Raw genomic sequence first — 12309 nt, 5'->3', positions numbered from 1 at the left:
TTGCCGAGTACAGGAGGCTGCTGGACGGAGAGGGCGGTGGCGGTGGTGGGAGCAGCAGCAGCTTCAGCAGCAGCAGCTTTAGTGTTAGCGGTAGCATTAGTACCAGTGGTGGTGGTGGCGGCAGCGGCGGAGACGGCGATGGTGACGGCGATGGGTGAGAGACTTAAATTGTTATTTCCAAAATAAACCTGGAGCATAAATGTTATGCAAGTAGATGTTGCATCTGACAACAAGCTCAGAAATTAAAAACAGGTCAGAATGTTCTCAAGAAGCCAGAAATGAAGGATAACCTAAAGACAGGACTACAAAATTTATACTGAGAACACTGTTCAGTTCATGTATAACTGTAGACAAAATATTCAATTTTGGTTTTAACTGACAGTGAGCTGACAAGTTTGGCATGTCCAAACTTATTTTCTCACCTCTCCTGAAACATCAAATGAAGGTGACAAAAGTACAGTCAAATTATTTATTTTTATATATTATTACAGGTTTCCAGCTGAGAGGTTAAGTGTCCCATCATTATAGGATCAAATAAGGGTCATTTTTGTTCGCAAAATTAAAAGAAATGTGTGAATGTATAGAAAAGATTTGTGAAGAAAATGTGAAAATAGGATAACTAGCCCTGATTTTGTCTGTGCTTGTATCTTAAATGCATTATCAAAAGAACATCTTTTCTCCTAATTCTGAAAAAAATCCTAACATTGCTGTCTTGTCTCTCTCCTGCAGCGATTCAGCCACTGGCACCTCAAGCAAAACCACAAAGATCATCACCATCGTAGAGGAGATGGTGGATGGGCAGGTGGTGAGCTCCACCACTGAGACCATCAGTCAGGTCGAGTGAGCTCCAGCAGGATACGCCTTCACAGAAATAAACACAAAAATAAAAGTCTGCTGAAGTGCTTCAAAATAAAATGCCCTCTTTTGAGTCTTTTGTTTAAAGTGTCTTAAGTTAGAATTTCTCTACTGGTCACCAGAAACTGAAAATTAAAACGACAACAAAAATCTAGATGTGTCTCCAAAAACAAAATGTGTAATGAGTGTTGGTGGATATTTTGGAAATAATTATTTTATTAAGAGAACAACATTTGAATATTTTGGAGGTGTTAGGTAACAATTTAATTAGAACATTTGTATTTTCTGAAAAAAATGCATGTGAGAGCTGGAATTGGTTAGCGCCTACTGCTCCCAACTGCAAGCTGCTGCTCCAACAGCAATTTTTCAGATCTTTTAGTTTAATCGTATCAAATTCTACAGACTTGTTAAGCATTCCTGTCTATATAGCACTACTGAATAAGATACCATAAAATATTATTTTCAAGAAACAAGGCAGTAATTAAGTAGTACGGTGGTGTTTTACTATTGGCCACAGGGAGGAACTATTTGATATTATTAAATATGTTGGTCACTTGCTCATGAGGAACTAGTTTTCCAAGTTATTGTTTTGATATGCTTCACAGTTAATGAGATACTTGCCAAAATGTAAAACGCATATTGATTCCCCAAATAGTGGTTCTATGGTACCTTGTTTTGGTATGATAACAATTAGGGCTGCAGCTATCAAATATTTTAGTAATCGAGTATTCTACTGAAAATTCCATCGATTAATCGAGTAATCGGATAAAACATATTTTTGTTTAGTTAAAGAGCAATTATAAATATACATGAGACAATAAGACATTTCACCTAACAATGAACCATTGGTTTCCTTTTTTAACTACCCAGTTAGCTTTATTATGTTTTTATTTTCCACCCTCATCACTCTACAGCGCTGTGTTTTTACAGATTAAATAAAGCCTGCATGAAAGGCACGTTAGCCACGCATCGACAGTAGTCATAATTAATAGAAACCTAGCCCTCCGCAGGGCTAACGTTATGTTAGCAAGGTACAGTAAAGTTAATCTCATTAATTAGCGCTACGTTAACTTCATTTTGCCTTGTCTCGGGTGACAGTCCTCCGCTCTCAGAGTAAACAGGGGGCCTTCGGTGGAGATGCTGCAGCATTGAAGACGTACTGTTGTGGTATGCAAGCGCTGTCTTACAGTGAATACACGCAGCAGTGTTCGCCTTGGTGTCCAGCTTGAAATGCTCCCACACTTTTGACATTTTCTGCCTTTTCTTTGTGCCTTTCGCTTTCGTCGCCTTCTTTGTCGTTACCTCTTCATCCATGGTTAAAACCAAACATATCCGCCGCCTCTTTTTAATTCCTTTACGTGCGTGACGTCAGCGCGTTGTGCCGCATTAAAAGTAGTCCGGGCGAAATACCATGCTTTGAGCTGGCAAAATTAAACGATTCCTCGAGGCAGAGAAAATTCCTCGATCATTTTTTGTAATCGAGTTATTCGAATTATTCGAGGAATCGTTTCAGCCCTAATAACAATAATATGATAGGAACTACGTAATGTGGTGCACCTTTCCTTTAAGGTAAAGCTTGGTTTAGACGGTGGAGTGATATGAGAGATGTGAAGTGAGGCATCACCTTGCTGAATGGTCGGTCCTACAAATGAGGCGGACATTGAAGTAACAGAGAAACAGAGGATATTGTCCCCTTGCTTTTCTTACCCACAGTCCTTCTGGAAGAGGGCAGCCTGAGATGAGATAACTTGTTAACAACATGCTATATTTGAAAAAATACAAAAACCACAACAGTGAGCCCACACAGCATATTAACTTGTAACACCGAAACAATATTCTAAAAATATCCAACCTTGAGGGCATATGGCCACTTAGTATGCACGCCACTCTTCATATTAAGTAACCATGATTTTTTCTTGCTCTAAACCGGGCTCTTCAAAAGCTAACATTACTATTGGCTAGCAACCTAACAAAAGCATTTCATTTACTTTTCTAGGTGAAAATATGACAGGTTTCTGTGGAAGGAGGACATCCCAGGCTTCTCCTCAGTTGTGCGTTTGCAAATGGAGCATTTAACAGTGCTCTAAACTGATTTGGATATTAAAAATCTGGGTATAAAATCCAGGGGCACCTCAGGCTCATGGATGAAGGCCGTAGTCGGCGGGCACATGCGACATGAACTCGCATGGAGGTAGAGGAGTATGCTGCTTTCATATGCTCCTTGGAAATATCGTATTTACCGTAAGCACGCAAATCTTTTTATGGACAACCGGTTGCAGCTAAGGCATATATTTTTTGTTCAGATTTTGTTTTGTTTCAAGCAATCTTTCTATGTGTATGGATATAACTCGACCTTGCTGTAGAAGCCTAGTTGTGCTTAGTTCTTAGCATTGCTGACTTATTTGGCCCGTTCACCACATACAATGTATCCTCACTACAGCCTCTCAGTATGAGTTTCTTGTGTTTCTGTCGATATTAAAGGGTCGAGCAGGGCTCTTCAACATTTTTCAGGCCAAGGACCCCTCAGATGAAAGAGAAATAGAGGAGGGACCCTTTGTACAAAACTGAGTTGCACTTGAGATAATTCACTGAATATTTTGGGGTCTTGTCTTGTTTGAGCTTGCCTATGGCTATTAAATCTGAAGCTGTTGAGGCATGCCTATTAGCCTCACCCTCTGCACTTAAGCCTATGTCTGAAGTGGACGTTGTGTCTGAATGTCTTGACTGAAAAAAAAAAAAAAAAATAGGATCCACTGTGGCTATAAAAGAATGTCTGTACACCTAAATGGCCAACATGCCTCAATATTGTACAACTGTTGGTTTACTAGTTCACCTTGCTGTTATGGATAGGTGTTGTACAGTAGTTTAGCAATGGCATGATTGCACAGGGATTCATTATTAATAATCAGCCTATGAACTACTTTTTTTCCCCTTTTATCCTCTGCAGTTTGTCTTTGCTATGTTTGATTCATATCCACAATTGTTTTTTTTTATTTAAAAAAAATGTTTGTACATTTTATTTATCCAAATGAATGTGTATCGTCAAACATATTTTTGATTTATTTTTGAAAAAAAAAAGAAATGAATGAGCAGTCTTTCAGGAAGTGCTTGTGTCTCTTGTAACCTTAAACAGAACTAACTTACTGTGTGTTCAAATACCCATAATACCATAATAATTTAGTATGTCAGAAAGATATTTAGTATGTCCCAAATCATAGTACATCAAATGCCAAATACCAAAAAGTATGTTCCAGGATGCTCTACTGCATCTGGTCGCATTTTTCAGCTTTTTTCCCACCATCATCTCTGCAAAAGAAGATTGGTCAAATTGACTGGTTGATATAGTGGTTAATGGTTAATATAGTTGGAAGAGGATGAGAAGAATGGGTTGTTAGGATATTTTTTATGAAAGTTATTAAACAATTACTATTTATAGTGTATTTCTGCAGCCACTATATCTGTCAAATATTTCACTCCATTAAGGCAGTTTCTGAGCTTGATTGAGATTCCATTTATTCAGCCAGAGACATATCAGTGTAAAGCATTTTGTGGCAATTAAAGTTTAATTTCAATTAAAGTGCCAACTCACTAATGGTGACACTATAAACTATCACAAAGATGACAATAGCCAGCAAAAACCAGCCTGTTTTAAACAGATACATTACAAATACTGACAAAAAGTGACATTTGTGTTTTGGAGCATGAAACAGAAAACTTAATATGCAAACTAAAAACTACTCAGTCCAGGTCTAGGTATGATGGGAAATATGGATGTCGCCTCACTTCTTACAACGGCTAAGTTATGGCATTGAAAAAGTTGTTTTTGAAAGGCTAAACGCTATCAAACATGGATTAAAGCAGAATATTCCGTTAGATAACAACATGTTGTAAATTTTTGGAAATGATTACATCTACTGACATGACTGCTTCTTCCCATGGCCCCCTCATAAAAACTGTTCAGTAAATTACTAATTGATATTGTTACTGCAGTTAGTTACTAATTACTCTTTAAAAGATGACAATCACAGTCGACACAATCAAGGCCAAAGCAAACATAGTACAAGTACACACACAGAAACTGACCCTCCAATAAAACTCCCTCTATAAACCTGCACTCAGTCAGAGTTTTTCCTTCACTTTAAAACAGCCTTTAAATCAGGGTTCATTTACTATGACATTAACATCAAAGGGAGCCAGGTAACCATGGCGACGCCCAATAAAGATTTGCCTGCATGCTGGTTCCAGTTTGAAACAGCAGCTGATAAAAAACATACCTGCTGTTTACACTGTCAGACTGAGAACTGAGTGAGGCAGCAGGTGAAATATGCCTCATTTTTAACCTGCACTGATAACTAAACCACCACCACATTTGGCCTAATCTCTAATGGTAAATCCACAACAATCAAACTTAATTGAGATCTATTTAAAATTAAAATTAAAATTAAAATTAAAATTAAAATGCACTCCATGATTTCACAACAGCATTTTTAGTGCTGTTGTTGTTTTTTTGTTGTTTTTTTTAGATACATTTTTTGGGCTTTTTCAATGTCTTTATTTGGTAGGACAGATATAGTGTGAAAGGGGGAGAGAGAGAGGGGATGACATGCAGCAAAGGGCCGAAGCCAGACACGAACCCACAGCCACTGCAGCGAGGACACAGCCTCTGTACATGGGGCACCTGCTCTACCAACTGAGCCACAGGCACCCCAGTGAAACACAGCTACGTGGGTGTTTAGAGAGGAGGCTGCATTCGCTCACGCAATAAGATGAAAGATGTACTTATGCTGCAAAAATCAGAGGAGCTAGTACTCAGTATCGTGTACCTGCCCCATTGCAGGCACTACTTTGATTTTTAGCGTTAACTTGGATACACATACATATTTGATTATGTGTGACCTTTTTCCAATAGATGTGTAACAGCAAACCTTTCTGCAAATCTTTATGTGCTCAATAGTTGGATATTATTTGTGCAAATCTTTGTCATTTGTTCACTCAAACATGAAGCTGCATCTCTTATGGACTCAAAAATGAGTCTTTGTTCAGATGCAAACATGTAAATGAATTTGATGGAAGTGATTTTACACAATAACACATTTGAATGCACTCATACAAAATGTTTTAAGACTTTCAGAATCAGAATTCCAGAATCCAGATTTATTGCCAAGTTCATTTACATATACAAGGAATTTGACTTGGTGTTTTAGTGTAAAACAATTAACATAAATTAACATATGATGAGCTACAATTCTTTTGACCCTATGTTTCCATGAAAATGATGAAAATAATGGAACTAGCACTAGCACTACTGCACATATTCATTGGTAAACATGATCCCAGAGGTAACCCAGTGTTTAGAACCATTTTTTTGGTATATGCACCAGGCAATTCTCATAGGACCGAATAGGTACCCTGTTGGTAAAGTTCTGAGTAATACATCCATGCTGCAGAGTAAATGAATGTGTGTCTCCTGCTCGGTTATGTCACAGCAAACAGAGCCTGATGGAGAGTTAGTACAAAGGATGTCATTGTTTGCTTGCACAATACAAGAAGCGGGGGGGGGGGGGCTCTGTATGTGGAGCCGCAGGGGTCTGAAATGACACTCACAGCTCAGAAGCAACAGATGGGTTTGAACATGCAGAGAGGAATCCAGGGGCATGTGAGACAGGAGGGCCAAGGGTCTTTAGATGTTAGAAATGTACAACATTCCAAACACAGATTAGGGAATCCATCAGGTTTACAGAGGAGGTACAGCTGAACAAATAAAATGATCAAGTCACCTGGAAGAAATTTTCAGACAGCATAACAAACTGAAAGGTCTGGATGTGATATCATTTTGCAACAGTCATAAAATATAAATTCCTGCAGTGATTGGTTGCTTTGTTTGTCACCCTCCTGCCGGCTCTGCGTGCCTGGATTTGTGGTCTTGAAGTGTGTCGCAGGGGGCTGGACCCAGAACCCCTCCCTCACTTTCAGGTAGCATAAAAGGCACTGAGTCCAAACTGTGTTTCATTCTCCTCTCTTCATCCAGAGCTGACGGACTCCTCCATCATGACCTCCTATTCCCGCTCGGTCACATATTCCACTGGAAACCGTGCCTCCATGAGGACCCCCAGTGTGTATGGCGGCGCCGGAGGCAGTGGAGTTCGCATTTCCAGCATGAGCAGCCCCAGAAGCTTCTCCTCTGCTGGCGCAGGGTTTTCTGCGACTGGAGCACGGTTTTCTGCTGCTGGAGCTGGTGTTGGTGCTAGTGCTGGCTTTGACCTGGCTGATGCCATCTCCGATAACAAGAAAGTGACCATGCAGAACCTGAACGACCGCCTTGCCAACTACTTGACCCAGGTGCGTGACCTAGAGAAGGCCAATGCCGAGCTGGAGCTGAAAATCAGGAAATTCCTGGAGAACAAGACCAAACCTGAAGGCCACGACTTTGCTGCATTCAAGGTCACCATTGGCGACCTGCAGGACCAGGTGAGTCCAGGCTTTGATTCTGTACGCAGCTTTGTCTCAGTCATGAAGACAGATGATAGCAGAGGCACAAAAGAAAGACTAGAGATGCGAGATCATCTGAACACTGCTTGGACATAAATCTTCTCCAGAACAAAAGCGCCATCCTCACTGCATGAAAAGTCCCACAGGCAAGCTAGGTGTACGGTTATTGGCTATAGGCAGACGGATATGGTGTGTTGTTTCCCCGCAGGATAAATACAGGTGCAGCCACACCCAAAACACACAGAGGCCACCTGGAGCAGAAACAGACTCCAGCTCTAGCTTTGCATGATGCATACTAGGACCACTAAAACAATGACGGGAAATTTGACTTTTATTTGAATAGTTTTTCAGACAAGTTGTGTAGCTGCCTCATGGACATTTGTACAATGCCCACTCAATCAGGACAGGGCAGGCAGAAACTAAATCCAAAAATAACATATTTTTTCTTTAATCTTTTAGTCTAAAACAGGACAAACTTGCAGATATGCTTTCGTGCATGTTGTTTACTTGCCTGGATCAGCTGGAATACTTTGCCTTTTAGTCTCAGTACAAGGCCCAGTTAAAGACTGGTGATAAAATCCAACACACTAAACCTAAATCACTATTTCCTTTGTGTTTCAGATCTTCCTTGCCACCCGCACAAATGGATCTCTCTACCTGGCCATCGATAATGCCAAGCTGGCCGCTGATGACTTCAAGGTCAAGTGAGTACATGAACCACAGGAGCTATTACCCTTTTTTTCCCAATGTATTGTTAAGGTCTCACTAAAACTACTTGCATAATATTGCTGAAAGATGGGTGGATTATGCAGCTGGTTGATTGATGTTGCTGATTGGTGTGCAGGTTTGAGAATGAGCTGGCCATGCGTCAGTCGGTGGAGGCTGACATTGCTGGGTTGAAGAGAGTCCTGGATGAGCTGACTCTGGGAAGATCTGACCTGGAGATGCAGATCGAAGCGCTGAGGGAAGAACTCATCCAGCTCAAGAAGAACCATGAAGAGGTCGGCACAAAACTGCAAACTAACTATGAGTATTTCAATCAATGACCACCAGTGGTGAATGTAGAGAAATTTAAAGGGATTTCTCTTGATTTTACAAATAGAAAAACAATTTGAAATTAATCTAAATTGACTTTCAAAGGGTATAAACACTGAAAAGATTTAACTGCTGAGTATTAGTAAATCACAGCATGCAGAAAGCATCAAGGCATCAAATGTCTTCAGTATTTTGGATTAGAGCTGCGTGTAAAAGTGATTTTAATTAGTGGTCAATCCATTTCTTGATAAGTCATTTCGTCTACAGAGTGTCCCAAAATGTGACAAATGCCAAAGAGAAAAGCAAGAAAAAATGGGGAAATTTGTCTTAATAAACAGTGAAAATGAAATGATTGTTAACATTGTTACCAGCTAATTTCTTTTTCATCTGGATGCGCCTTCCTGCAGGATCTGCTGGCTCTGCGGTCCCAGATGGGAGGTCAAGTGAATGTGGAGGTGGATGCTGCGCCACAGCAGGACCTGTCTGCCGTCATGGCCACAATGAGAGAACACTATGAGACCGTCGCTAACAAGAACCGCAAAGACCTGGAGGCCTGGTTCGTCACCAAGGTAAGCAAAAAAACCCTCTTAACTAATTTTTGCTAGGCTGAGAAAAAAACCCTACCTCTAAGTTTATTCTTCTTTAAGCCATAATGTCTTTACAATGGCATAATAATTTCAAAATCACTATCAAGAAACACACCTGAAGAAATCAAATTAATAACTGTTGTTCCACCATTACTTCAGTGCAATTAGGTGTTTTCTAGCAGCATCTATATTAGTGTAACTGCAGGCTACACTGTTAAACAAGGTTATATAAAAAAAATGGAAACATTTGTCATGTTGACTTTTCAAGTCAAAATGATTACTGTTTGTTATTTATTAAGACAGAATTATGAAAAAATTAAGAAAAAAATTTCAGCTTTTGACAAACTATGTCAATCTGAATTTTATCAAATTTAATACGTCTATTCCTATTATATCAAATCAATAAGTACGGAAAGCAAGAAAACATAGAAGTGTGTAAATTATAAGTGAGTAGTGTGTCATCTGTATAAATGATGAGTTTTAAGCAGATCTCTCTCATAAGTCATTTCTGATGTTTTTTGTTGTTGTTTTTGCAGACTGAAGTGCTCAATAAGGAGGTCGCCGCAAGCACAGAGACCCTTCAGTCATCACGGTCTGAGATCACAGAAGTCAAACGCTCACTGCAGGGCCTGGAAATCGAGCTACAAGCACAGCTCAGCATGGTGGGTCTATCATCTGTCTTGGTCTTTTTTATGTGAGCCTATGTAGTCTCTAAATCTCCTCACACTGTTTATTTTTTCCTCAGAAAGCGTCTCTGGAAGGAACCTTTGCAGACGCACAGACCCGCTACGCCAACATGCTGGAAGGTTACCAGAGGCAGGTTACCGCTCTGGAGGCCCAGCTGGCCCAGCTGAGGGCTGACATGGAGCGCCAGGGAAACGAGTACCAGATGCTGCTAGACACCAAGACCAAACTGGAGATGGAGATCACTGAGTACAGGAGGCTGCTGGATGGGGAGTTGTTCAGGTGAATGGACCAGTCCTTACTGGGATGATTCTTGTAAAATCCTTATTACGGAAGCCCATTTCGAGCAAAACTAGAGTCATAGCGAGGGTCAATTCTAAGATATGTAATTTTTTTTTTAGTCCAAGTTACAAAAGGCAAGGCAAAAAATGTTTGAATTATTTTAAAACATACAAATCAGTATTATAAATATTCATGTTTTTTATGTTAATTTAATGTTAATTTTTATGTTAATTTTAATTAAGTTATTTTCAGTCTTTTTATTTAGTATTAGTTTTCTACATTTATTGTCAAAATTTTACTTCCATATATTATTTCAACACATTTACCAATGATAACAATAACACCTTTCTTATATAGAACTTTTTAAAACAAATAATACTGGAGGCAAGTAATGGAAAATGGACCTGCTTTTGCACAACGCTTTTCTAGTCATTTTGACCACTGAAAGCCCTTTCACACTACAAGTCATAATCATGCATTTGCCTTACATTCATGCACTAACATATAAGGTGCCACCTGGTATTCAGGTTTTAACCACTGACCCAACTTGGAGCTCAGTATCTGGCCCTATGATGATGCTTAACATGCAGATAAGACAAACCAAACAGCTAAAGTCAAAGTGTCAAAAGTGTTTGTCATCTGTGGGCAATTCAGGAACAAAGGCATTCTATGCAAATCAGAAAAAAGCAGAAATATTTAAATAATTAATAGTTTAAAAGAGTAAAACATATCAATAGAGATAAATGTGTTGCCTCTGTATGTGTGATCTCAACTAACAGCACTATTTGTTTATGCATTTTCCTACAGCCCGTCTGCCACCACCAAAGTCCTGATCATCACCAAAGATGTCAGCGACGATGAGGTCAGCTCTGAAACTCAGGAGTAAGACAACAGACATCTGTCAAAATGCTGCAACCGTTCTCAGAAATGCACAAATAAAATACTTCTGATGAACTGAAACATGTATGTGAGCATGCATTTTCTATGTGTTCGTTTCTTTGCTCAATGCTCAATTTATATCTTTCAAAAGAACCAAAAACATTTATTTATTCTTATTTTAGTTTAAACTACAGTGTATTTGGTTGGTATTATTTTACATTATTATTTGAACAGAGTAAAAATATTTATTTATAGATCACCAGTGGTGGAGAAACTATTATAATGAAAACACAAATTTCTGGCTCATTAATTAAGTTAAAGAGAGTTTATTTAAATCTACTTGCATTAAACACCAACTGGTTTGGACCCTAAGGTCTTCTGCTACATTCCACTGTACTTGGAACTTAGGAAAAAACGAGTCAGGATTCAAGTTGGGATTCCAAGTCGGAACCTTGGGCTAGATCCATGGAGACAGTCAAATTGACATCACAATGAATGGACAACCTGGTTGTTATTTTAAATTTCATGTTGGGCTTGTGTTGTGAAACATGCTATAACAACCTTTTGTAGCATTTCCATTCATTTGATTAGTGTTTGACAGAGGGTATGTAGTAGCCTCCTAGCCTCCTGTCTCTGTCAGCAACCCACACCAATCAATCTGCATACGATCTGAAAATCCCCAAAAGGATTTCTGTGGGAGGTGGGGTGTCTGGTGCTGTGGTAGCTCATGTAGGTCCTCAGCACATGCTTCTGATGTTCAGTGGCAAGCTAAAGAGACATGAGTGTCCTGCGATGCAGCCATGTTTTCCTGAGCAGATGCACTGAAAAGATTGGAAGTCGGAAAAACCGACAGGGAATTATCAACTTTTGACTTTCAATGAAACGCAGCAGTAATCAAGGTATAAAAGCTTGAACAGAAATCAAGTAAAGAATTTTAAAAAACTTGTCAACCAATCCTGATTGATAAGTGAATGCAGCTGGGTGACAGCAATGGATCACAATTAGGCCCCATTTTGAAGATGACACCTCCATAGGTGAAAATATCCTGCACAAAAATGGGAAATAAACATTTAAATGATATCCCTCACATTTATTTTGGGTGTTAATGTTACAGGTCCACAGTCAGGTGGCTGGAACACAAATGAGCAACACAGACAATCTGGCAGGGAGAAGGCCCTGTTTTATCCTGCAGGGCTGATGAGCAAGTGAGATTCAGGTGACTGACACAGCTGAGAGAGTCTGAGAGCATCTGGTGGATGGATGGAGAATGGCAAGTGATATACGTGTACGAGTATACGGTGATAACGGCATAAGTGAAGGCAAGTGCAGGGAGATATAAACAGATAAAAGAGATTAGATAAAGACATACAGTAAGAGTGAAGACAAAGGAGAAAATTAGGAAAACATAATTAAACAAAAAAATAAAAAATAAAAATGCATAAAACAAGCCTTCAGTCGGATGGGTATGCAGGATAAAAGGCAAAAAAAGAGAGATAAT

At 39.4% G+C, this 12309-nt stretch overlaps 1 protein-coding gene across 1 annotated transcript; it reads left to right on the top strand.

Moving 5' to 3' along the window:
* Nucleotides 1–6903: 6903 nt before the first annotated feature.
* LOC121966885 (keratin, type I cytoskeletal 13-like) lies at nt 6904–10818 on the top strand. The gene is made up of 7 exons (XM_042516954.1): nt 6904–7323; nt 7966–8048; nt 8189–8345; nt 8787–8948; nt 9503–9628; nt 9712–9932; nt 10740–10818. The coding sequence occupies exons 1-7, from the start codon at nt 6904–6906 to the stop codon at nt 10816–10818; spliced, it is 1248 nt and encodes a 415-aa protein (XP_042372888.1).
* The last annotated feature ends 1491 nt before the right edge of the window (nt 10819–12309 follow it).

The sequence above is a fragment of the Plectropomus leopardus genome, unplaced genomic scaffold (genome assembly GCF_008729295.1).
Source record: "Plectropomus leopardus isolate mb unplaced genomic scaffold, YSFRI_Pleo_2.0 unplaced_scaffold26214, whole genome shotgun sequence".
NCBI lineage: Eukaryota > Metazoa > Chordata > Actinopteri > Perciformes > Serranidae > Plectropomus > Plectropomus leopardus.
This window is presented reverse-complemented; position numbering and strand designations above follow the sequence as displayed.